Consider the following 26,591-nt stretch of genomic DNA (forward strand, 5'->3'; position numbering starts at 1 on the left):
AAGCCCGGGCCGGCCTGCCCCGAGGCCTCCTGGCCGCGAAGCCGAAGCCGCCGCCGAGACTTGGCTGGGCATGCGGGACCGCGCGCCGCGCCGCCCGTCCAGCCTGCATGGCCTCGTCGGGACCCCGCTCCGCATGGGCCCCGCGATCCCCCTCCGTGCCCAGACCCTACCTGCCCCGAGCACGCGAATCCCGAGCCCGGCTCAGCCACTCACCCGCCGCTCGCTCCGGGAAGGGGCGTCTACACCGCCAGCCACAGGCCGCCGCCGCCGCCGCCGCGCCTCCTGTAGGTCTGCTGTAGGTCCCTACTCAGGGGCGGAGCCAGGGCCAGCGCCGCGCCTGCGCAGTGCGCACGGAGGCTCGGCTGCAGCGCGGGCGCCGCCCGAGGTCCCTAACTCAGGCGGTGCTGGGAGCCCTGCCTGGTTTCAGTGCAGGGCAAAGCCACGGACCCGGACCTGGTCCTGGGCTGAGAGCGCGACCCAGCGTGTCCACGTCCGCTGCGTGCAGTGTCCATGCTTAGCCTGGACGTCCGCAAGGAGAGCGGATTCTGAGAACTGGGCCTCCGCTCTGTGCGGTGCTGGGCCCAAGCAGAGGGCGCGATTTCTCCCTGCCCTCGTAGAGCTTCAAGTCCAGCAGTGGATGAGCGAAGGCGAGAGAAAAGGAGTCAGGTCTCCAGTCTCCAAATCCTTCCTCTCTTGACAGCAGCCGTGAAGGAGACGGTCTTGAAGGCCTGGGTTCGAATTCAGACTCCCTCGACTCCTTTCCATCCTAGCTGCAGGATCTGGGGCGAGGAAGGCCCCTGAACTCTGAGTCTGTGTTTTCATTTCTAAAGATTGGGAAGATCAGACCTGAAGCCCACAGCCTCATCTATTACGTAGGTAAGGTCGTGAGGGTCAGACGAGGCAGTGATCCTGGGAGAGTCTGGAGTTGATGCGAGCTCATTTAATGCCAACGTTTTCCTGCTTTTTGGACTCCAGTGCCATTTCTGGGAACCTCCCTCCACCCCCACCCCCTCGCACGTTCACTTCTCTCCTTCCAGAAGGAAGGTGTATTTAGAATTGAGCCCTCTCAGAGGAAAGAATGGGACCATACTGCTAGAGTCCCCACAATCAGTGACGCAGATGCTGCTCTTTGCAAACTAAAATTGCTTCCTAGTCACGGCAGATTGTGTCAGGGAAGCAGCGTCACTGGGAAGCGCAGTTTCTCTAGAAATAACGGCCGAAGGTTTATTTCAAAGCCCTAGAAGGAGCAAAGCTGGCTTCCGATACTTTGCTCTGGGAGGCCAGAGGTCAGGGTGCATGGACATCGGCCAGAAGCAGGGAGGAGATGCAGGGCTGGGGCAATTCTCCAACGCGGAGAAATGGAATTCAAGAAACAATGTCAGCCACCGGCTCAGCAGCCAGATAAAAATGTCCAAGACTGAAATAGCAAGACTTGCGCAGAGAGAATGCCAGCCTGGAGATGGATCACCACCGGCAAGTTCTTCTCCCTACACTATGCTGCAGTAGTCGACCTCATGGCTCACCAGGGAGCCTCCTGGTCCTCTGTCTGACAGGGCTCACTCAGCGAAGCTAGGGGACCTCTTCTCCAAGACACATTCATGTACAGAGTTCAGATCAGAGAGAATAAGGCAGGGTTCAAAATCTCCCAAGGGTGAGGTGGGCATGGGAAGGGCACTGAGAAGCTAAACTGGCCACTGCCTCGAAATATCTAGGGGCAAAGGGAAACAAATCAGGAAAAACTGTTAATTCTAAGTATCGGGAAATCAGAAGTTTAAATATTAGAGATTTTCCCTAAAATCCAGCCCAAATTGTTGCCTCTCCTTTAACTTCCACCCATGCATCAGTTTTGCCTTCTTGAGTCACAGAAGTGATGAGAGAGTCCCTGGGGGTTTCCTGGAAGTTTCTCTGGAGTGACAGACAGCTGGTTGTAAAGCCCAGCTTGGCATGAAGAAGCTGGGAGCCTGCTCCCTAACCTGTCAGAACCTCATTTCTCATGTAAAACTTAGCGAATAATAGGAGCGACCTCAGAAGGCAGTTGTCAACAATAAACAAGAGCGAGCAGGTCAGGACTCAGCACAGAGTCCCTGGCAGAGCCAAAGTGCCCTTTCTCTTACATTTCTCAGGAGCCCAGATTCAGTGAGATAAAACGCCTCTCGAAGGGTTGAGAAGTAGGGTGTTTACAGCCTGGGAAGGAGCCCAGCAGAGATAGAAACCACCCCTGTAGAAACCCTTAAAGTTGAAGCGTTGGTCCCTAAAAGCCTTTTGATGCAGGGAGAGTTCCCCCGGAAATGTTATTTCTGGACATTCAGCCAGTGCCTCTTTCCTACATTTAGGGCAGCCAGCCCTTCGTGTCTTCTTCCTCACCCCTCCCCCAGCGTAGTTTGCCTAAATCTCTTTTTAGTGTTACATGGATCCACCTCCGTTACAGGTCGAATTGTGTCCCTTGGAAAGATATGTTAGAGCTCCAAATCCCCAGTGACTGCGAATACAGATTCATACTCATGCATACAGATTCGCACTCATGAATGTGAAAGAGGGTCTTTGCAGACATAGTTTAGGTGAGGTCCTTAGGTGAGCCCTCATCCCACGATTAGCATCCTTAGAGAACAGATTCAGAGAAGAGAATCTGTGTGAAGACCCAGACAGGGGAAAGCAGCCATGCCAAGACAAAGGTCAAGACTGGAGTGATGCAGCCCTGAGCCAGGAGCACCTGCGGCTGGCAGAAGCTAGAAACGGCAAGGACGTGTCCTCCCCTATAGATTTTGGAGGGAGCATGGCTTTTAGTCACCAGAACTGTGAGACAATAAATTTCTGTGTTACAGCAACCCTAAGAAATGAGCTCCCAGATATGGCTGCCTAACATATATGAGGAAGGAGGGACGACTTATGAAAAACAACAACAACAACAAAACAGTCATTGAGTATGAGGGCTGGAGGCTGATGATGTTCATTCATTTACTTATTCATTCAACAAACATTTGTCGAGTGCCTGTTTAGTGCAGGCACAGGCTAGGTGATGAGGATGGAATAAAGAACAAAATAAGGCTGTGCCCTCAGTGAGCGTTCATTTTGTTGGGGGTCGTAGAGCTCAATTAATTAATGGAATATGTAATTAATGTTAGGAGGTGCTAGAGGCGGGGTGGGGGGAGGATAAAACTGGGTCGTGTGCGGTGGCAGGGAGCACAAAGCAAGAGAGAGGATGACATGAAAGGCTCGCTGAGGGGGACTTTGAAGGTGAGCTCTAAGCCATGAGTAGGAAGCCGCGCAGGAAGATGAAGAAAGCCTTCTGTACAGAGAAGAGCATGCGCAGAGGCCGCGGTGTGAGGGGCTAGGGAAGGGCGATGCAGATCTTAGCCACTTAAAGACTGCGCGATCTTAGGGAGTCGTTTACCCGGATTCTGCGGGTGAGGACTCTGGCCCAGAGGGAGGTACTCGACTTCATTGTACCCTGGAAAAGGGGCAGGTCTCTAACAGCCGGGTCAGGAACTTTGGGCTAGTGTGGGGGGAGGGGGAGCAAAGACATGTAAATCTCAGGCACTTGAAGACCATAAACAGGAGACCCAAGGAAGAGTTGTTTTTTATTGTTGTTGTTGTTGTTTAAAACAGGTCAGAAACTTCTAGCAACTTCTCTGACTTTAGTTTGATCATTTGTGAATGAGGGATAAAGACCTCTTTGTCTAGGGCTCCCAAGCTCTTATCAGATAGCCCTGATGCTCAGATCAGTTCTCCTCCCTGTCCTGGGGCGCAGGGAGTGGAGGCTGCAGAGTGGAATCCGGATCCCATTACCTTCTTTACTGCTGTGTGACCTGGGGCAAGTTACTGCTGGTCTCTGGTCTCTGAGACGCTGTTTTCAACAGTAAAAGGGAGTAAATGCAACAACTTCTTGGAGGGTGTCGGGGAGGAGGAGGAGCGCGACTGAGGCTAGGCTCAGGTTCCAGTCGCTCTGGCCGCCTCTGTAGGCCGGGGACAGTGCGGTGGGGCCTTGCGCCCGGCCTGCAAGCCGCGCACCGGGCATGCGCCGGCGGGTAGAGCCGGGGGAGGCCGCCTGGACACTGTCCCCAGCCCCGCCCGTGAGCTCCACGTGCTGCAGTACCGCCGGCTGCCTGCGGTGTCGCTGCACGGCGGCCCTCGCGGCTCCACGAGTGTAGAGCTCTACCCAGTGTGAGCGCCCGCGAGCGGCCCTACGCTCACCTGGCCGTCACGGCAGCAACCTGGGCGCCGTTAGCCCACCGGCCGCCTTGCCTCCCGCGGACCCCGCTCCTGCCGAGAATCGTGATGGGCTGCTTTGCTTTTGTTCCACTTATGCCGCGGGAACGGGGCGGCGGGGGCGGGACTCGAGGCGCTGGCGAGATAACCACGGGGATGCCGGGCGTCGGCCTTAGGGCTCCCGTTGCGCAATCCTGACCGACGTCTCGTAAGGTCTGCATTTAACCCAATGGTTAGACGAAGGATCACACAACGCCAGGCACAGAACAGGCTTGGATTCTGGGACTGAGCTAGTCCAAATCGCCAGCGTCCCTTGTCTGGACCAGGGCTAGGCAAAGCGTGGTGGGGACAGAGGCAGGTCGTCGCATATCTGGTCCCGCGGGAGTGGGTACAGGAAGGGAGAGGGGTGTTTAGAAACGTTCAGGGGGAGGGTATTCCCACTTCGGGTGCTTGCTCCTGGCTCAGGCAGCATCCTAGCCCCGCGCAGCAGGCGCGCAGGTTCAAAAGGGAGAGGGGCGGGGGAGGGCCTGGCTCTTCCGGGCCGGCGCAGCTGGGCTGCTGCGGGAGCCTCCTGCTGCCTCGCCTCCCTGCCTTCACTCACACCGCAGCATCCAGAGTGGTCTGGTCCTGCCACAAAGTTAATGGGATTGAGTCACTCCCCTCCTGCCTGCCTCCGACAGCACGTCTTACCCGCAGCCTGGTCCCTGGCACGCCGGCTCCCTCTGCACCAGGCTGCTGTCGGAAACCTGGATGGGCGGGTGGCCCACCAGCGCTTCCCATCAGTTTACGATGGTAAGCGGAGTCTTTCAGTTGTTACCCCAAATCGGTTTCTCCTTTTTTTCCCTTAGTAATAACCCTCTTCCAATTTCCCGCTGCTCAGAAAGAAAAAAAAGACTAAACATTTCAAGTCTTGCTTGTAGGTAGATGTGATCATGTCACTAAATTCTAGCAATGGGAAGTAAGAGCTAGAGTATGCATAACAGCCAGAAGTGTCCTTGAAGGAAGGGACATGCAACTCTTTGCCCCTTTCGTCATTCTGCTGGCTTGAATAAAGGGATGAAGAGGCGATGGCTGGAGCTGGAGCAGCCATGTGGACCATGAAGTAAATATAACTTGCTGAGGATGGTGACCAAGGTAGAAGGAGCCTGAGTCCCTGATAATCATGGAGCTACCTTAACTGCCACCCACTGCCTACCCGCTGACTTAATTTACTTGAGAGGGAAACAAACTGCTATTTTAGATTTCCTGTCATTCACCGCAAGCTAATATGAACTGATCCAAACTGGAAAAATAAAGATGGGAATGGGCAAAGCATGGGCCGACATAATATGAAACATTAACAGTATATGTTGGATGATTTACAAACTCAAATAATTCAGCAGAAGCAACAAATGAGAAGTCTGCAGAAGAAATAGAGTAATCTTTCTCTTCCCGCCCTGACCCTGCAAAAACCCCCAGGTATAAAGTTTGAGTCACGGTTCTCCTACTACGAGTGGGAGACTCTCACTATTTTTATCAGAACCTCAGAGTAAAGGGTGATATATTTAAAATTTTATATTTTTTTCAGCATTTTCAAGCTTCAAGGTGAGCTCTCCTAGTGACCTGAGCTGCAAGTATACGATTTAGATTCACAGATATTATGTCGAACTCTTTTTTTCTTGTCATGCTCTAAACAATACAGAATAACAGCTATTTACACAGCATTTACACTATATTAGGTAGTGTAAGTAAACTAGAGACATTTAAAGTACATGGGAGGGGGTACCTAGGTTATATGTAAACACTATGCCATTTTATATAAGGATCTTGAGCATCCATTATTTATGTTTATTTAATTTATTTTATTTTTGCCACTCTCAACTTAAGAGTGTTAGAGGTAAGTTTTCAGAAGCCTTAAATCTATAAAAATATTTTTTCCTCCCCAGCTAAGGGGTTATTCTAGGTTGAAAGTTGTATTTCTTCATAGTTTTGGATGCAGAACTCTGTTTTCTGGGCTTCAGTGTGGCTGAGAACAGACACCTGCTCCTCTCTATAGGTAAACTGCTCTCCTTCCATCTCTCTGAACCTTTAGATTTTTCTCATTATTGTTTGTGATAATGTATCTATCTACCTGTCATCTATTTACCTACCTGCCTACCTATTTCTCTGTGCAGTTAATGTAGCCTTTCAGTATAGAAACTATTGTGCTTCAATTCTGGACTTTCTTTTCATTCTTGTTTTTCTTACAGTATCTGTTTCTGTCATCATTTTTCAGATAACGAAAGTTCTTGATTGATCTGCTTTGCCTCTCAGTCTCTCATATTTTCTACCCTTTCCCCCTTTCTATTTACTTTCTGGAAGATTTCCCTGGTTTTTATCTTCCAAGACATGTAATTTTTTTTCTATAGAATTTTATGAATGCAATGTATTCTATAATCTATGGATTATACTACTTAGAATATTTAAGATTTTTTTCTTGGAGACCATTTCATTATCTTACTTTCAATGCGAGGTTTTCCTCAAATGCCTAATGATCCTTGTTTGTCCTCCATTATTATAATGAAGTAATAAAAAAGCCATTGTGAAGATTAGGGTACATGGCAGGGGCTGATGACTTTGGGCTGATTGGATAGAAGCTATTATTTGTGCCAGGAGACTCCTTGAAAGTCACAATGTGGATTGCTTACTTCTTGGGGCGTTCTACCTTCTTTTAGATTATGAGGTATTGAAAAATATTGTCAGAGTATGTAGCAAACATCCATGCACTCTTCACCCAGCTTTAGAGAATCCTAACGTCTTACTCTGTTTAGCCCAGGGTCCCTCCTTCTCTAAACAACATAAGCATTGCAGATGCTCCCGAAGCCACCTCTCTCCTCCTGCTGTGCTCATTGTCTCTCATCCTTCCCCAGAGAAAAATACCATTCTGTTTAAAAGAGAGAAAACAAAATGGGGGATTTGCATTGTGTATGTTCGGAAAGAGACTCAAAACGTGGACAATACTGATCGCTTGCAAATATGAGAAGTTGCACAGAGCTGTTGACTTAGTAAATTGAGTTTCGTAGATAACACCTTTTAGAGGGATGCTTTATAAAGCTCGGTACCAAAGAATGGTCTATGTTTTTTTCCTTTCTATAGCCAATGAAGATAATGTTCCCATTTTCCCATGCTACCTTCTAATCTTGTCCACATACATGTTTAGTTTTACATAGTTGCTGGTACATGACCAGTCCACTCTTATACAGCGCTAGAGTATCTTTCATGTCAGACAGTCTTTTTCTCCGTCATCTGTCTCCAAACCATCTTTCCTTTCTTCCTCATGTCCCTATCCCATTTTTAACACATTTTGATCACCCAGCGTAGTCTTATATAACTATCATATAAAAGAACCAGATACATGTTGAAGGGCATTGTTTCTATAAACATACAGTAACTCTATACATATTGCAAGATGGTTTTTTCACTTACCACCCATAATGAATATTTCAATAGAAGAACTGTGTAGCACTAAAGCATTCTCTTAAATAGCTGCATAATGTTCCACCGCGTGGACACACTCTGGTTAATTCACCATCCTTTTGTTATTGAGTTTAATTGTTCCGTTACTCGGCAGACAATGCTTCCATAGGCACCCGTTACACTTCCTACTTCAGGAAGTATGCTTCTAATTCTATAGGATAAACTTCCAGAACTAGAACTGGTGAGTGGAAGGATACATGTATTTTTCATTTTAACAGAGTTTGCCAGATCAATTTCCAAAGAGTCGCAGTCATTCCAGTGCCCATTGTCACTAACAGTGTATAGGGCCTCGGCTCACCCTTCCCTTGCCCCTCAGCTAGCACTGGGTGTCACTTTCTTCTGAACTTTTTGCTACCTGTTGGGTGAAAAACATGTTAACTCTTTGTTACTTTAATTGGTGTTGCCCTGACGATTGTTGTGCTTTTCATGTGTCTATGAGCATCAGAATGTCTCCTATAAAATGGCTAGTTTTATCCTTTGACTGTTTTTCGGTTGGACTACCTGAGCTTATATTATCAATTGATGGGCGTTATTTATGTAGTATATGTAGGAATCACTTATCTGATACATGTTTCAAAGGTTTTTCGTGGTCTATTCTTTATTTTCTGACTTTGCTTATTGTCTTTAGTTGTATTTTAAATATAGTAAAATGTTTCTTCATTTCCCCATATTTTTTTTTTAGCTTCCTGTATTGCTTAAAAAGTATCCCCAATACACACAACACAGATGCTGAGGGCACACAAATATTTTCATACATTTTCTTCTAGCTACTGTTACACATTTTTATCTTTAAATATTTAATCCCTATGGATTTAAAAAAATATATATATAGATATACCATTCCCTCCTCATTTGATAGGCAATTATTCCAGCAATCTTTATTTACATAAACCACCCTTTCCCCCACTGACTTGTAATACTACCTTTATTGCATCTTAACTTTCCTATTTGTGAATTTCTAGTATGTTCTCGTTACAGCGGTTTCTATTTTTCAAAATCCGGTAAGGCAAGACCCCTCCCCATTAGTGAAATCAGAGAATGGAGGGGTGGGCACCTCTGTTCACCCGCCTCCCCACCTGAATGTCATTTCTTCCGAGACCTCTACATGAACAGAGCTTGGAAGTGGGTATGTGTATACTAACATCCGTGTACACATATATACCTGTAATCATTTCTCTGTTTATCCATCAATATCTATATTCAGCAAAGCATAAATTTGTACTGATGTCTCCAGGTCTGACGCAGTGCTATGGCTCCTTCTGGCCTTATACTTTTGCTTATCGGTAATCTCCCATTGTTGGAGAGAAGCCTGGCTCCCGTCACCCATCGTCCATCCTTTTACTTATTTGTTCAATCCAGTGTATCTGTGTACACGTACCTGCTTGAGAAATAACTACCCACTAGGGAACGATGCTACCCTGCATACCATCCTTTTTCTCTCTAGTCTTATAGTCTCCACTCAGTTCCAAAGTTACTTAAGTCAGCATATAACTTTGTCAAGGATTTTTATATCTCTGCATGTGAAGAATATAATCTGTAATTTTCTTTCTTTGTATGATGCATGTCAGGTTTATTTGCTCATTTGTATGTATGATTGGGTTTAGGATAGCCTTATAAAAAGAGCTGGAAATGTTCTCTCTTTCTTGGTTTCTGAAAATGATGTTAAGTTTGCTATTATTACTTCTTAAAATGTTTGATTGGATCCATCATGATCCCGAGCTTTTTTTTTTTTTTTTCATGAGAAAGTTTCTCATTTCTTTTAAAGATGAAATGCTACTCAGATTTCATTTCTTCTTGTATTAGTCTCGTATGTATGGAGTGTATTTTTCAACTTCTCTAGAATAAAAGTGCGGATGATATTCCTTTAATAGCCTTTCAATGTCTGTAGGACCTGTCGAGATTTCTTTTGGTTCTTCTTAGTATTTTGTGTTTTCTTTTGCTTATGTTTTTGATTATTTCAGCTGTTTATTAGTTTTCTTAATTGTTCAGAGAATCGACTTTTGGCTTTGTTGGTTTTCACATTGTTTGTTTTTCCCTCGACTTTGCTCTTATCTTGAATATTTTTTGCTTTCTACTTTGAGCTTACTTCATGCTTTCTTAATGGCTTAAAGTGGAAACTTAGGTACTCGATTATGAAATTTCCTTTGCTGACGTAAGCATTTAAGGCCTTTAAGCTATAAATGCTTATATGAAATCATTATATTTCAGGGTAGCTATATCCTTCAACTTTTGGAATGTTGTGTTTCATTATTCTTTTTGAAATATTTTTAGATTTTTATTTTTTTTTCCCCTTTGACCGTGAGTAGTTTAGAAATGTGTTGCTTACTTTCCAGATATTTGGAGAATTTCTAGACTTTTATTTCTAATTTATTTATTTTGCTCCGAGAATATAACATGTATTTTTCTAGTCCTTTAAAATCTATTGAGACTTGTTTTAGGTGCCAGGAAATGGTCCTTCTTGGTGAATGGTCTATGTGGACTAGAAAGAAAAATTGTATTCTGTATTTATTTTGTGTCTATGTGACAATTATGTCTAGTTGGTTGATGGTGTTGTTAAAATTTTCTATAGCTTTATTCGTTTTCGCTCGCTTGCTTTATCAGTTTCTGAGAGATGTGTATTCGAATTTCCAGGTGTCATTGTGGTTTTGTCTGTTGTTCCTTTTAGACACACGTAGGTAGTGTCAATCGTCTGGGAACTTTGTGAAAACAGGGCTCATTACTCACGAATCCTGTTTGCACAGGGCCACACAGCAAAGCTGAGAATAAAGAGAGCGTGGACCCGGGGTTCTGCCTTCATTGGGGTTGAGGGTGGGAGACTGAGGATTTTTCGGGTTTACTCTTTATTGGTGAATTTAAAACCTAAGAACAGGCGTTTAAGCAACAGAAAAGAAAAGGAGGATCACTGGAGGGGTCATTTATGTTTTGGTCACCCAGGGCTTTCTAAAAAGGGGAACATCACAGGCAGGCTGGCCTGGCTCTTTATCTAGTTGTATAGCTGGCAATGTGTTTATCTGAGATGGGCGTCTTTGAAATGGATGCTCCAGCAGTCAAAGCTTGATGTCAGGCATTTACATTATAATCGAAACAGCTGTCAGGCACCTACACAATATTCCAACTAGTAGTTGAGAATTTTTATTTCTTTACATCCTCACCAGTTCTTGATATTATCTGAATCCTTAATTTTGACTGATGGGCAAAGTGTGCTGTACAATTGTTATTTTAATTAGCACTCCTCTGGCCGAGGTAGCTGCGAGATAAGCATGAAGCCTGAGTATGCTGGGAGGCTCCTAGGTCATCATCGCTCTTCCAAGGCTCTCGGGAAGACCAGGGGAATGAATTACGGTTCATTCGCCCATTTTGCTTTCATCTCCTGGCGGACAGGAAGTCCGCTTGCCATTCTCATGGGGGTTGCCCACTCCCCTGGCCTCTCTCTTTAAACTTTCTGGCTAAAATCTCTCCACCGTTCAGCTCTGTGGGGTTGGTGATCAGAGAAGACATACTCCATCTCCAGCTCTGCCCCATGTGGCTCCATTCCATTTGTCCAAAAAGACAGCTTCCTTCCATGACAGCTTCTATTGGCATCCTTGTGTCCATCCTGTCACTGTTCAGTTACGATAGCAAGGCTGGAGCTCGTAACTTCCAGGGTTTTTTTTTTTTTTTTGTTCGTCTCCTTTGGTCATACCTAAATTAGATTGTTTAAATGCCTTTTGACTTTGTCTGACTTTTGCAAACATCTTAAATTCTGGTGTAATAAACCTATCGATCTTTCCCTTTATGATTTGTGTTTAGTTTTGTTTAAGAACTCTTTCCCTATCCCAAAGTCATAAAAATTATTAGAAGAAAATACAAGACTCAATTGAAAGTTTGCTTTTTTTACTTTTAGCTCTTTGATCCATGGAGAATTTATTTTTGGATACGATTTGAAGTAGAGGCATGACTGCATTTTTTCCTATATGGTGAGTGAGTTTCCCCAGAACCACTTCATAAATCACCTGTCCTTTCCCTATGAATGCTGCTGCCACTATTGGGTTCACTTGTCCATTCAATAGGTGGTCTCTGCTTGATCAGTGACTAGAACAGCCTCGGATAATGTCCTAAAAATAAGAGCTTTCGAGAACAGACTAAGTATTTGTACTTCTAAAGCTTGTGTTCTAGAGGCATCCTTTGAATCTCTGCTTGAGCCCCGCCCCCTCCCTTCCCCCACCCTTCCCCCCCTCCCCCAGCAGCTTTCCCTGACTCCACCCTCCTCCCCACACCCATTTCTGCCTCCTGATGCAGTGGTGGTACAAGGGAGAGAAAGACCAAATCTATCATTCTGCATTGCGTGCTGTTAACTGCATGTATATCTTGGCTGCCTGGCTCTTAGCCCTCGACCAGGTATTATCAGGTCTTTTTCATCTTTGTCCCCAAATCTGGCATTTGCTAATGCTCACATGTCAAAAATTACTCTAGAAACGTTGTCATAAATTTATTCTAAATATCATTTCAAAAGAGTTTTAGGAATAATAGGGCATGAAACAAGCAAAATTAAGCCATAGTCTGAGTTTCTTTCCGAATTCTCAGTTACAGAGATAGTATGACATTTAATTCCATATTTGCTTTCATTTACATCAGTACAGCTATAAACCTGGAATGTTCAAAAAAAGTAAATGTGCTTAGGTAGAACAAATATTACTCAGGATAAAAAAAATAGGTACACAAATATAATGCTAATCAAAGAGACCAACTTATTAAAAATATGTGTATGTGTACATTATGACAATGGGTTAAATTTGACAATGGGTAAAATTTGATTCTTCTACAGCAATTAGAACAGAATACTTAATTGATTTCAGGTATCATGTGCTTAGTCAAACACATACTCCCCACGCCCCCCACATTGCCTAAGAGGGGGAGTTTTCTATTAAGTGAATTTGGAAAAATTAAAAATTTTCTACTTATAAACTTTTCAAAGTCATCTCAAGTAAGCTTCAGCAAAATACCTAATATGGGCCTCAATACAAGCATTCTGTGATAACTGTTGACGTGGAAATACAGCAGGGTAACGAGAAACCAACTTAGATGACCTTATTTACTATATACTTATTTGCTGTCTGTTTCTCCCATTTAATTCGCTGCTGTAATTCCAACATGCCTAGCAACAAATATGTTTTCATACACGAACGAGTGCTTATAACAAGGTATTATTGAAGATGAGGAAGATATAAATTGATCCACATGAGAATTATTTAGTCAAAAAGGAATATTCTTAAATGCACAGATGCTATAATCAGATAAGGCTAAAATTCGACTGCTCTACTGAGGTTAGGTATGAAGTGACACTTTTCAACTGAAAATTAAATAATAGTTGAAAATTAAATAATAGAAGATCAAATCCCTTTGGAATTCGGGCATGCCAAGCCCAAATCATTGACCTTTTAATTGCAGATCTAATAAGCAACTAGACGCTGAATGGAAAACTGTGTATAAAGACCTTGGTTCCAGCCATGACCGTGTCACTAAGATTTTGGCCAAGGAGAGACAGTTTCCTCAATTATAAAATAGGCTAAGAATACCTGCCCTTCTCTCTTTACAGAACTGTTGTCAGAATCAAGTATAATTAAAATTTATATATCCTTATTCTTTAGTAATCTATTACAAGCAAAATGTCATTATAGTGAACACTGAGAACCAGAATGTCCCTTTGGCAGACACGGAGATGGGCCACTTGGGTCTCCCTTGAAAGGAGAACTTGCTGATCACCAAGTTCTCTGACAGCCTCTAGCTGCAGTGCCTTCTAGACGTCCATAGGCTCAGCTGGGTATCAGGAGTTCCAGCTTTACAAGGAGCACCTTCATCAAATGCTGCCCATCTAACGCAGATTCATCACTTCGCACTGACCTTGGGGAGAAGAGAGGCTGTGCACCTGCTCCGTTGTTAGGAGATGCTACGAGATCCTCTGAGCGGTCTCATCGTCCGCTATTTTGGACAAGAGATAGTACTGGGCATTGTTTACATTATTTTCAGTGTCACCTCTTGCCTTTTAATTCTATCTTGGTCTTCTGCCTTAAAGCTACAATTATGTAAATACTCCATGAATTTCATAGGTAGGTTTTGGAAACATTTGAAGTCATTGCATACCCTTAATTTTAACCAGAACTCTTCGGGCGAAAAAACAAAACAAAACAAAACAAAACTACCCTGCTATGAGTTTATATATTTTAAGGTGGGCACATCTGTATTTTCAAGTTCTCTCTTTCTCTCTCCTTCGCTCCCTCCTTCCCTCCCTCCTTCCCTCCCTCCCTCTCTCTTTGTAAGTTAGCTTTTCAACTTGATTGTCAAATTCACAGTGCAAGGAGTGTCCCTGGGAAGACGTGCTGGTAAGGAGCCAGGCAAAACGGACACAAATCTGCGCTCTCTTCTTACATCGAGTAAGATCAGTAACTCCTCTGAGCCTCGGTATCCTCATCTGCATTGTGAAACAGGGATAAAATTAGACCCTCTTGGCCTTGAGTGGGGACAATATCGTGACGGGTGCAAAGTTTCTGTAAGGTATCACTAATTCGAGGGCAGTTCTTCTTTTCTTTTGAATGGAAGTCCACAAATGGAATTTTTAAAAATTGTGCTTTCCCTCAGCTTAAGTGTACTCTCTTATGACAAAGCTGCTAATTGCATTTGTGTCAAAGCTACTCTAAATAGTGTACTGGAGACTGGCCAGCTCACGCCATAATAAAAGCATGTTTGATTTGTCTTTAAAGTGATATTCAAAAGTGCTCTTTTTTTCTATCCCACCTTTCCCCCCTATAACCGAATTTGCAGGATTACAAATAAAATAGAGCTAACAACATTCACCCACATCTTTAGCAGAAGGAATCATGAAAACCTTGTCAATTTACACATCCAAACATTTGTGAGATGAAGGCCACGCTGGGCCCTATAAAAGAGCATAGATTTGAGAATCTCACTTGTCCTGCGCGAGCGGCAAATGCTCAAGCATCAGCTTCTCGTAACCTTTGCTGCTCATCCGTAACAGGAGCATAAAGACCGTCTTTATCGTTCTTTCTTTAGAAGATATTTTTAAAAAGCTAGGTTTTATTTTTGCATCTTATAAATATTTCCCTTGTGGTTTGCGCTTTCGAAACCATAATCGATTTTCCAATTTCCAGTATAGAATGTCTTTCTCTGCTACGAAGTTGAAGAAGTTATCCCTCAAAGCCACAGAAAAGAATCTTTTGAAAGAAATGAAAAATAATAGAGGCATTGGATCCCCTGCACTGAACCGAAAACAAAGACCAGGCTACCCAGGTGAGAAGTGTTTGCGGAGAGGCAGTGGCCGAGTCAGATAGCATTGTTCCCTGTGGATCCCAGATTTATCTTTCCCGTCAATTAGTACAATAGGAAAATACTTGTAGTGTTCGATGATGTCTTCCACCGAATCAAACTTCTGAAACACAGAAAAGAAAGTTAATGAAAACCTAGATATCTTCCGTGTCTGTAGGATAAAGTACAGATGTTACTTTTACTCAGAAAAGAGGTTAACTCGTTAAAATATTTTTGGGTTGTAAAGGTGTGTCAAAGTGATTTTTAAAAAATGGATGCGGCAGTCCGAGCTCTTGAAAGGATGGCTGATACGGATCATAAGATACTGAGAGAGAGAAAGGGACTTGGGGAGAGTGGAGGTGAAGCCCGCAGCAGCCCTCTCAGCTTCCCCGCCAGAGTGTCGACCAGAATCAGGTCACACAGTCACAGGGTCAAGCGTCACTGTTGTTGTCACAGGTTCCTGTCATAAGCCATTCAGATGACTTAGACAAGTTAATTGCACTGCCAACTCCTTTGGGAATCTGTGGCGCCTCCCTCACGTTGCCCAGGATGGTGGCCACCAAAATGTAGATGATCGAGGCCTGGCCTTGACTTAGCACATGGCGGGAAAGGCATGCCGGGAACGCTCCCTCCTGGAGAGCCCTCTCGTTCTAAGGAATTCGCGCGTGATCAGAAAGATGGGTGAGGGGGATGGCCGCGGGGCTGCCGGTAGTTCTTAGCCAATTTGGCTTCCTTCCCCGGGCTTCTCGTGAAATAAACAGCAGTCCATTCCACGTGTGTGTTTCTAGAGAGGCACAGATAACGCACTGTGGTGATGTGATGGAAAGTAAAATGATTTCAAGTTTAAGGGAATCGGGAAGTGCTTTGCCGAAGATAAAGATTTGAAATGGGCTCTTCATTCTGGGTGATTCTAGATAAGTGGACAAGGAGGTTTTAAAGAGAGTAAAAGTGGGGGAAGAAGGAAGGCGGTTGAGAACACTGGCACAGACAGCGTGGAGGAGCTGGGCTGGGATGAATCCTGGGAAGGGAATCCTGCGAGGTGACTTAGGACGCGCTTGCGTGACCAGCTTTCTACGCTTTACAACATCGGCGCTCCAGAGCCACCTCGTGTGGTGAGCAGCGACCTTCTCTGAAGAGCCGAGGAAGCTGCAGCTGCGGCTCAGAGGAGGGGATCGACCTGCTCCGAGGTCACACGGCTGCAGGGCAGGGCCAGACACGGCACCTGGTTTTCTGGACACGGGTCAGCTCTTTCCTGATACAACTTTGCCCGTGGCTTGTGACCCTGGTGCTCTGCCAGACCAGGGGAGCCATGATCATGCAGACGGAGGAAGGGCGCCACAGTGGGGTCTGCTGGGGGAAGGAGATGTGGAATGCTGAGTCCCCTGACAGTGATGAGTCCCCAGGTCCTCTCCTTCCTGGTGACAGAGTCGACAACCCTCCCCCCTCCGCACTCAGCTCATTGGAATTGGGTTTAATCTTCTGCCACTGAAAGATTTCTGATTAAATCTGTAAGCGACTTGCCCGTCCGGGCCTGTTGCTGGATCTAGCAGAGTTTGCAGTGAGATGAGCTGTCTGTCCACCGCAGTCGCTGTCCAGTAAATATTAGTTCCTGCCCGATGCTAAGGTTGGGTGGTGTTCCAATCGGACCGTGACTGGAGTCCTACAGTCGTCGTGAGGGAAGAGTCTGGGGAGCCCCAAAGCCTGGGTTCCCAGCAGAGCTCTCTCACCCACCAGCCGTGCGTCCTCGGGCAAGTTTCTTCCACTCTCTGTCCCTGGTTCTCTACAAACAGGGTGGCGTCATTAGCGCCCAGCTCGAGGGCCCCTGAGAGGCTTAGTGAGCTGACGTAGCACATACAGAATTTACAGGGCAGCTCCGGGTACCGCGAGCGCTCGGTAAAGGTCAAGCATCGCTAAGTCCTCCTCCCTTCTGCGTTTGCCAAGAACGCGAGGAAAGCGATGAAATCAGCAGAGAAGTTTATCGGTTGTCACCGTAAGCCCTTAGGAAGAAAGGACGTTTTTGTATTTCACGTCTGCGGATAAAGTAAGGACAGAGTTTTCTTTCTCTTTCTGTGTCCTTGACGAAACGAGAAATGATTTGCAAGAAAAAACTTTTCATATAGAATTCTTCTATAAAATGGGTTTACGCACATGTCACAAAGGAAATTCTCTTTCCTGGTATTGATCTTGAGAGGGAAAATGCTTGCTTCATATTCTCATTCGTATTTCCTTCAGGAGGGTCCTGAAATAATGGATTCGATGCTCCTTGTTTCAATAATCTACTACGCGGATGACATTTTATATGAAATTGTCATTTTAACAAGTAGTAAGAAGAAAGCAAGGGAGGAGCAATAAATCATGCTGTCATTTCTTATTATCGACTTGCGGCGATAGACCTACAACTGACGTAGTGCCCTAAGGAGACTTTTAAGAAGATTATAATGAAGCTTTTATTGTTATATTAAATGATTTTTTTCAGGAGGACAGCAAAGACCATCCTAATATTGGATCTTAAGATGTGTTTAAACCTTTCGTGGTTGCCCTATGTACCAACGGTGGGCAATGTCGCACTGCCAGAAAGGTAAATAAATCCGCGTGGGTATACACAGGGGAGCAGAAGGAGAAAAGAGAGAGAGAGAGATACGTATGTGAAGAGAGAGGGAAGCAAGAAGCAGACAGGGGAAGTGAGAAGTGAGCCATAGGTTAATTGTCTGTGTCTTCTCGGGTTCAAAGCTTAATTTATCGAATAAACATCTGTCATAATTTTCAGCCTCCGATCATGAGCATTTGCAAGACAAGGAAAGGCCCGATGACTGGGTTGCTCCCTTTGACGAGCTTTCACAGAAATGTCGAGACCTGATTCTTAGACCTAGATGCAGCGCCGGGAGTGAATGGCAGGTGCTCTCTGGCTAGCAGGGGCCCTCGAGGTGGGCGCTCATGACACCACCCTGTTTCTACCAGTTGTTAAATATTTCCAACCTGTCTCCTGCTCGGATGCACGCATACACAGGCACAGATTCACTGGTGTCCCATGGGTGGCAAGGACTCGATCTTACTCTGCTCTCTGACCCCAGAATGGAGCACGGAGTCTAGCACAGTGTAGGCATCAAATTAATGGCTGGCTAAGAACTGAAGGAAGTAGTATATCGTAAGCTGAATGGTGGTCCCTCCAAGTATGTCACATCCTGGTCCCTGGAATCTGAGTATTATCTTATACATCAATCAAAAGAGTGACTATTAATTTACATGACAAAAGGTGGGATTAAGTCGAGGGTCTTGGGAGCAGGCGCTTATCCTAGGTTATCCCTAAAAGTAATTAAATGTATCCTTATAAGACAAGCAGAGAAGAATTGGCAGTGTGACCACAGAGACAGGGATTAGAGTGATGTGACCACAAGCCAAGGAAGCCACGGATTGCCGATGGGCACCAGAAGCTGGAAGAGGCAAAGAATGATCCTCCCTTGGAGCGTCCAGGAGGGACGTAGCCCAGCTGGCACCTCAACTGCAGATTTCCAGCCTCCAGGATTGTGGGAGAAGACATTTCTGTTGTTTTAGGCCACCAGGTTCGTGGTGATTTGTTACAGCAGCCGCAAGAAACTAATACCCTGGGTCCTCCCTAAATCTGAATTCTGACATGCTTCTAGCCACGTGGCTAACAGAATGACCCAAACACCTGAGATGCAGCAAAATGGACCTTCCCAGACGTATTCTTCGCAGCGTGCGTGGGTTGCCTGCCTTTTGTGCCTGTGAGAGGTGTCGTAGCACCGCTGTGCCTCCAGGGGGCCCTCGTCGTGCTTCCGCAGCTCTCCCGGCCCCTGTGTGAGCTTTTGCCCGTCTGTGCCCAGGGCACACAGGTCTAAGGAAAGGGCTTTCAGGACTAATTTCAGGTGGAAAAATGATACTCGCCAAGCATCTGCCTTTGTGTGTCTGGGGCTCTATTTACGCCATCTCATATTACACTCGAAATAACTCCCTTGAGACAAGTGTCGCTGCATCGTGGGTGTGGTGAAATTCTGACGTGTGCAAGATAGCCAACAGCAACACGACATCAAAACTACCCTCAAACCCTGCGTCTACTGCGTTTGCCCTGCAGGGTCAGAATAAGGTGCTGTTTCTTTATTCAAGCAGCAGACGAAGTAGCTCGTAGCCGCCCTGCATTTAGCGGAGCCCTGCTGTATGGAATTCACTGATCTTTTTTTTTTTTTCCCAAGATGGGGATTCTTCCCTGGCGAGGCAAAGGGCTCTCACGGTGACAGGTGACGAGGGAACCGAGAGCAATCTAAACTGTTCCACTCTCAGGCCGGGGCACGGCTTGTTCACAGGAAAGGCAGGAAGGAACACCTGTAAAGGGTAGTCTGCTACCCAGCACCTGGCACACAGTAAGCCTCACGTGCGTGTGAATGGTCCTTCGAGCGATGCTCGAGGCTGCGGATTGTTGATGTTTGGTCGTAGTGTCATCTGAGACTCTCTGAGGAAGTCAGTATTTTTGCCGGTTACATGGAACCTCAGGTTTGCCAAGAGCTGGCTGTGACTGTGGGCCATTATGTGGAGATGCTGGCAGCACCCACCTCACAGGGTTGCCACGAGGATGACATCGATCAAGTTAGCTAATCATCGCTGTCTGCACGGAATAGCGCCTGTGTGTAGTAAACACGGGTGAGCGTTAAGTAAACACACGGAAGGCAAACTCTTCCTTGGAGGATGCACGGGAGGAGAGAATTCCTCTGTGACAGAATGTGGTCTTCTTAAAATGGGCATTTGAATCCTTCAGAGATTACCATGGACCGTCATCAGAGCAGCTCACCTGGAAGCTGGCCCTTTAATCTGTAGGCTGTCATAGATGACAACTGTCTACCTGCTGAGGCAGCAGTGAGCCGGGTGACAACCTGATCTTAGGAGGTCATCGTGGAATTGCTGTACCGTCTCTTTTGTGAGCAGACCAGAGTTTGGCTTGTTGGGAAAAAAAGCCGTAGCCTCTTCAGGCGTCAGTTTTCCTCACTCATAAGAGGGCTCAATAATGGCTCTTTTCCAGAATGTTTTGAGGATCAAACGAGATTGCAGATTAAATGGCAGTCCACAGAAGGCTCTGCTGGCACGTGATTTCTGTTTTCTGTGCTAAGGGGAAGGAATCCTTAATCTCAAGCATTTAAAAATCATTAAACTTTTTTTTTTTTTTTTTTTAATGAGAAATGTCATGAGCTGAAGGAAGAGATAGAAAGAGAAAAGGCTATTGCACTGGAAAGTCCACTGACCCTCGGCATCTAGCTGATGGGAACTGTGTCCTAGTTCGCAAAATGTCTCAGCCATAATGAAAATATAATAACTAACCCTTATCGTGGACTCGATGTGTTCCAGGCAGTGCTCTGAGTGTGTGTGTGTGTGTGTGTGTGTGTGTGTGTGTGTGTGTGTGTTTCTTTATTAACTCACTAATTCTCATCACCAAAAGAAGAACTGGCTACTTTTTTCTTTAGTTTTGATGCGACACTTAATCTGGCTGTATTTGGCAGATTTGCGTGTTGATCTATTTGTTCATTCATGCTCTTGTTTGTTCCCAAACTTGCCTGGGCTGTAGCAAAGGCTGGCGACCTGACCCCACGGCCGCCTGGCCGGTGCTGACCACACCACATGCGATTCTCAGAAAAGTGCCCTGGGCCAGACACTGGGTTCGAGCTGGAATCCTCACACGCTGCTAGAAGGATTTTCACAGATGTGCCTGCCCGAAGCATCTGGGCAGCCGTGGCAACACTCCTTATTTTGATATCTATTGAAGAACAATAGATACTTGGAGACAGTTCTGTTTTTTTTTGTTTCTTTTTGTTTGTTTTTTTTTACTGTATTAGTTTGCTCAAGCGGCCATAACAAAGCACCACGGATGGGGGAGGATGGGAGGCCCAAAGAACAAACATTTGTTTTCTCACAGTTTTGGAGGCTCGAAGTCTAAGACCGAGGTGTCAGCAGGTTGCTTCCTCCTGAGGCCTCTCTCCTTGGCCTGCAGATGGCCGTCTTCTCCCTGTGTCCTCACGTGGTCGTCCGTCTGTGTGTGCCTGTGTCCTAACCTCCTCTTCTTATAAGGACACCAGTCATATTGGGTTAGGGCCCACCCCAATGGCCTCATTTTACCTGAATCACCTCTTCGAAAACTATTTTCAAATACCATCTCATTCTGAGGTACTGGGGTTTGGTTAGGACTTCGATATATGACATGGTGAGTGAGGGGACACAATTAATTCATAATATATATCCCAACCAATAAAACGGAGGTCTGGGGAGGCTAAAAGGGAATCCCTGAATTATAGGAATCTAGCCTTGAAAAGAACCTTTATATTTGAGGAAAGTCGAGGGCAGAGACGTTAAGTGACTGGCAGGAGCTCGCACACTTGGTAAATGGTGACTCAGAGAGTGAGCCCCACTCTTCCCTCTCTCCTTCCCTGCCTCCCTTGCTTCCAAGAAGAAGAGATGAAGGAGCAGGCTGTCCTCGCCCTGTGCCATCACGTACTACCTGTGTGTCTCTAGCCATTTACTAATTTTCCACGCCTCAGTTTCCCTATGTTCAAGACCAGAACAATCGTTACGGCAAAGAGTTGTTGGAAACTAAAATGAGACGAGGCAGACAGACCGGGCTTAGCATAAACATATTCAGTGGACATTAATCTCCTTTCTCTTGACTCATTGATGCAGCTGTGAATGAAAGCCTTGGCTGGCTTGTTATTTCGCCTAGCGCCCCCGTCGGCCCGTCTGTACCGAGACCAGGCACGCTGCATGCAGCACTGGCTGCCGTGGATGATCTCATCTTCATTTTGGGAACACGACCCTACCAATCCCTAATGCTAACGGATGTTGTCACCAGTCCCTGCAGTGGGGTGGGAAAGAATGTGGCATTAGCGTGGGCATCGGTGGAGGCTTCCTGGGAGGCAGAATTTACATGTCTTGCAGGAGTGAGCTTCCTTCAATGGTGGAACTACATAGGGGGTGCACGGAATGGTCAGGATTGGCCGCTGGCCCTGGGGCTGAGGCGTATGTCAGTCATGCGCAGAGATGCTTGTGGGTGGGGGCTGGGAGGGTTAGTTACATTCCTGGGAAGGATGTGGAGATGCCATGGCCTGCCACCCCAAACTCCCCCCGACCCCGCGCCCCCCGTTTGTGTCTGGCATGGAAAGGGGTCGCCGTGACGTGATACCCACTTCGTCTCCTCTGAGTCCTGTCCCCAGGGCAAACTGCTGATTCCTCTCCAGGAAGCGGATTTTCACGTTGTAGACTTTGCTCCCGTAGAACACCACCAGCACGTAGGGTTCTGCCCGGGATCTCGTGGAGCAGTCTCGGACCAGGAAAGTGCCATCCTGAAGCACAAGGGAAGGACGGTTACTTCCCCGGACCTGCCAGCTTCCCACCCGGGCCCTGGTGGCTGTGGCGATGCTCGCGTGTACGACATTCCCCCATGGCTTCGGTGTGTGGCAAACTCGTTCTTTATTCGAGTTAACTCAGCGAGTATTCACTGAGTGCCAGTACGCATGAGGGTTCTTGTTATCTTCTGAGAAGTGTACCAGCCAGATGATGGTACCCCCTTTCTCCAAATCTTCCGACGCCCCCCACTGTCCTCAGTGTCATGCCCACAACCTGGCATGGCGTTGGTGGATAAATGCACCACGCTGTGCTGGGGTCTTATCTGGTGTCATTCCTGCAGTCTCTGGCCCCTGGAGTCTGCCTCTGGCACCGTTTTCAAGGGCACCGTCCTGCCTGCCGGCCGCGTGGAGGAGCCTCCTCCCTCCCTGCACCTGCCCACGTTTGCTTCTTTCCTGTTCTGCCTGGTACTCAGGGATCGGTCAGGAGACAGTGGGAGGCTTTGAGCGGGAGAGGCTTTTAGCATAATAGATTGAGCTTCTCTGAGGGGAGATGGCAATAGTTGACTTTTATATAAAATCTGAGGAGGTGTTTTATCTGCATTTTATACGCGAGGGAATTAGGGTCTAATTCCTTAAGTGACTCTCCTAATGGGGCATGGCTAATCAGTTGGTCCCCATCTAGAATGGAAAGGACAATACTGGCTGCTCGAGGCAGCTGTGATTTTGTGAAGAGCGCTGATCTTGAATATAGGCTCGGCGACTTTTTCCACGTTGTGACCGAGACCTTGACTTGGCCTTACTTTCCCCATCTAGAAAATGAGATAGTTCAATTTATTTCTAAGAGGTTCATGATACTCTGTTAGCGACTGTATTCATTTCCTACCATGAACTTAGACTAAAACACGAATTTTTATTCTCTTATGGTTCTGGAGGTCCAATTCCAACTTGGGTTTCCCTGGGCTAAAGTCGAGGTGTCAGCAGGGCTGAGTTCCTTCTGGAAGTTCTAGGAGAGGATCCACTTCCTCGCCTTTTCCAGCTTCCAGGGGCGCCAGAGTGTCTGACTCTGACTCTCCTGCTCTCTCTTATAAGGATTCTTCTGATGCATTAAACCCACTCAGGCCATCCAGAGTAATTTCCCCATCTCAAGATGCTTAACCTAATCACACGGGCCAATTCCTTTTGCCATGTAAGGTGACATAGTCACGGGTTCTGGGTATCAGGGCGTAGATATCTTGTTCGTGGGGGGCTTTATTCTATTTTTCATAGCAACTTACACATACTTTATTGGATTTTATAATGTCGATTCTGAGAGTTTTATTAGGCTTTATTAAATTTATGGGGGACCTATCATTTATCCACCCATCCACTAATTAACTGAGTCATTCATTTTTACATTTCCTCTTTCAACAACGACCATCGTCCTTGTTAGTCGAGGATAGGTTTGCATGGCCTTGAGAGCCTTTCCTTCTAAACTGTCTAGTATAGTTCTCTGCACGTAGTAGCATAGTTGCATAATAGCTAATTGCTCTTTGAGATGATGGTTAGAGTAGTCATTTGATCTGATTGCAAATAATCCAGTTTTTCTCTCTTTTCGGTCCCATGGTAGGTTTGTACTTCCCCACTCCCTCTGAAGTTAGGTCTGGTCGTGTGACTTTGGCCAAAGAAATGTGAGCAGAGATGAAGCACGTTACTTTTGAGAGGCTGTCCTAGGAGCCAGCGTGTGATTGGCGTGAGCACACACTGAGATGGAGCCTCCGGCAGTCTGGGTCTACCCACCCACTCACTCACACCCATCTTGCACGTGGAGCACAAGCCAGAAATATAGTTTTATTAGGATGAGCAACTGAGATCCTAGGGTTGTTACTGCAGCATAACCTACCACCTCCTGACTATCACAGTGCTCATAATTTCTACTCCTTCCCCGGAGAAGCTAGACGTAAAGACCCAGCCGTGCCTTGGAGAGAAAACGTAAAGAAAGCAGACAGAGGAAGGCGTCTTCCATTATGATCTCCATTTCGACCCCACCTATGACATTCGATCTTCAAAATAGTTCCTTAGAGTTGATTTTTAACCAAGAAACGGACACTTAACGATATTGAGGAATGTGTGAAAGTCACACAGCTGAAAAGGGACACGATCAAGTCTCAGATCTAAGACTCTGAAATCCCTTTTTCAATGACGACCTCTCCCGTGTGGAGAAACACGAGATGGTGCAGGAACCGACCGACACGTCAGAGCACGCTGCCCGTTACGGCCGGTAACCCGCGGACAGGAAGCCGTGAGGGGTGGGCCCGGACGGATGCATCACCTTGCTCTCCTTCATCAACGCCTCCTCTACCGCCTGGCGGCTGCACTCTCCGATGTACCATTCGCTGTGGCGGATGTCCTGCAAGGACAGGTCACATGATGACTCTTTTGGAGTAAAGGGGTGGTACTAATTATTAATTAACGAAAATTTACTTTCGCTCCACCTGTGCCAAATCACCGTTTGACTGATCGTTCAAAGATCTGTCCCTGGACCTGGGGACAGAAAAAGTCACCGCCACTTGGGAATTATGAAACTGGCGTGTGAGTCTGTCTGCCATTGAAAGTAACCAGAAATTTCTCTCCATCTACCAGGAAAGGCCTTTAGGCGCCATGCGCAGATGGATAATAAAGGCTTCAGCTATCGATGCTTTCTAAGTCATCACCTGCTGAAGGCGGGATGCTATCTGTGAAGCCGATGCTGCCGTAATGATGAAAACAGCAGGGAGGGGCCGACAGGTGCAGCCTGAGAACATCTTGACACCCCTGCTTAAGGTCACAAATGGTGGGACTGGGATTTGAACCCTAGTCTGCCTGGCTTTATCCCATGCCACGCCCTTATGTATACCGATTGATTTCTTTTGATTATAAAATCTGCCATCACAGAGAAAAGGAAGGATGGTCAGATGCACAGTAGGTCTGCAGTTCCCGAGGACCGTATTATTAAACAGTGCCCTGCATGAATGCACACACCCACAGCCCCTCCTCCTCTGTTAGCCTAATCCATCTCAGCAACAGCCCCGGGAGGCAGGCACGTCAGGACAGGGGGGCTCAAGAAGTCAACATCGGTCACCTGGTTGGCAAGTGCTAGGGATGTGACATCAGGTCTTTGGTCTCTCAGTCTGAGTGTCTGGTCCTCTCAGCACAAAGCTGACTCTTCCAATGGTGGCTGCACCAAGTGCGTGTGAGCGCCATGAGCCAGTTCCCACCTAACTCTGCGGCCTCACTCCGGCCACCACCCGGCCTGAAGACGTGAGTCTGGCCAGCTAGATGTGTTTGTCACCCTGTGGACACACACGAGCTGGCCCTGCTGCCCAGAATCCCTCCTACTCGCCCCAACCTCAGCTCTGCCATTCTCGTCCATCAAGATTGGGTTCAAAGTCATCTCTTACGCGAGGCCTCCTTTGGAGGAAGTTGTTGTACCTTGTATTACAGTATATTGTTACAACTGTTCTATTTTATTATTGGTTATTGTTGTTAATCTCTGTGCTAATTTATAAATTAAGCTTTATCGTAAATAGGTATGTACAGAGAAAATCATAGTATATATAGGGTTTGGTATTATCTATGGTTTCAGGCATCCGCTGCGGGTCTTGGAATGCATCCCGCGTGATTAGAAGGGACTACGGTATGCAAATGAAAGAATCCGGTAAAAGAGCAACATAAAATGTTGTATAGTAAAACACTTAAAAATACTAAAACTCAGTAATATGTAGGCAGAAGGGGAAAAAAATGAAAGTCAGTCGTGAGGATCCCCTTTGAGGCGTCCGTAAAACTCTATTTAGGGGCTGAGTTTATCTAGAAAGACAAAGCGGAGATGTGTCTTTTACCTTTTCATCAGACCTCGTGGGGAAAGGTTTCCTCCAGCTCATGTTTTTATAGCAAAGCGAATTTTCCTTAGGGCTGTAGCTGGCCGGAGACTGACATGCGGGAGGAGGAAGTGACTGGGTGCTTTCTTTATGATCTGGGAAAAACAAATTCACATTAAAACGTGACGTTGTTCCTGTCTCAGACTGGCTCCCTCCAACAAGGAGCTGGAGCCTGTCCTTCCTTCCCGTGTCGGTGGCAGCCTTCGTGGTCACCCCACGGGTCATCTCCTCTGGGCCCTTCTCCTGCTTCAACTTTTGTCCCTTTCTCTCTGGGGCTTCCAGAGTCATCTTTAAAAAATGTAATTCTGATTTTGCTACTCTCCCTGGTAAAAATGCTTCCATAATTTCCTGTACACCTGGA

General features: G+C 46.3%; 2 protein-coding genes across 4 annotated transcripts in view; both read right to left on the bottom strand.

Moving 5' to 3' along the window:
- ZNF518B (zinc finger protein 518B) overlaps window positions 1–323 on the bottom strand; it is a 17,694-nt gene extending 17,371 nt beyond the window's left edge. Inside the window, exon 1 of one of the 3 annotated variants that reach the window (XM_011370187.2) lies at window positions 214–323. The gene's annotated coding sequence lies outside the window, so the exon portion shown is untranslated. The other 2 variants (XM_023536622.1, XM_011370188.2) reach the window with 2 other exon arrangements.
- A 14,654-nt stretch (window positions 324–14,977) lies between these two features.
- The window catches only part of CLNK (cytokine dependent hematopoietic cell linker), a 106,403-nt gene continuing 94,789 nt past the window's right edge, over window positions 14,978–26,591 (bottom strand). Inside the window, exons 17-20 of the mRNA XM_023536621.1 lie at window positions 26,192–26,325; window positions 24,646–24,723; window positions 22,179–22,334; window positions 14,978–15,124 (exon numbers count right to left, since the gene is read on the bottom strand). Coding sequence (XP_023392389.1) covers window positions 14,978–15,124; window positions 22,179–22,334; window positions 24,646–24,723; window positions 26,192–26,325 — 515 coding nt within the window. The remainder of the gene's footprint in view (window positions 15,125–22,178; window positions 22,335–24,645; window positions 24,724–26,191; window positions 26,326–26,591) is intronic.

Source organism: Pteropus vampyrus, unplaced genomic scaffold (genome assembly GCF_000151845.1).
Source record: "Pteropus vampyrus isolate Shadow unplaced genomic scaffold, Pvam_2.0 Scaffold163, whole genome shotgun sequence".
Taxonomy (NCBI): Eukaryota; Metazoa; Chordata; class Mammalia; order Chiroptera; family Pteropodidae; genus Pteropus; species Pteropus vampyrus.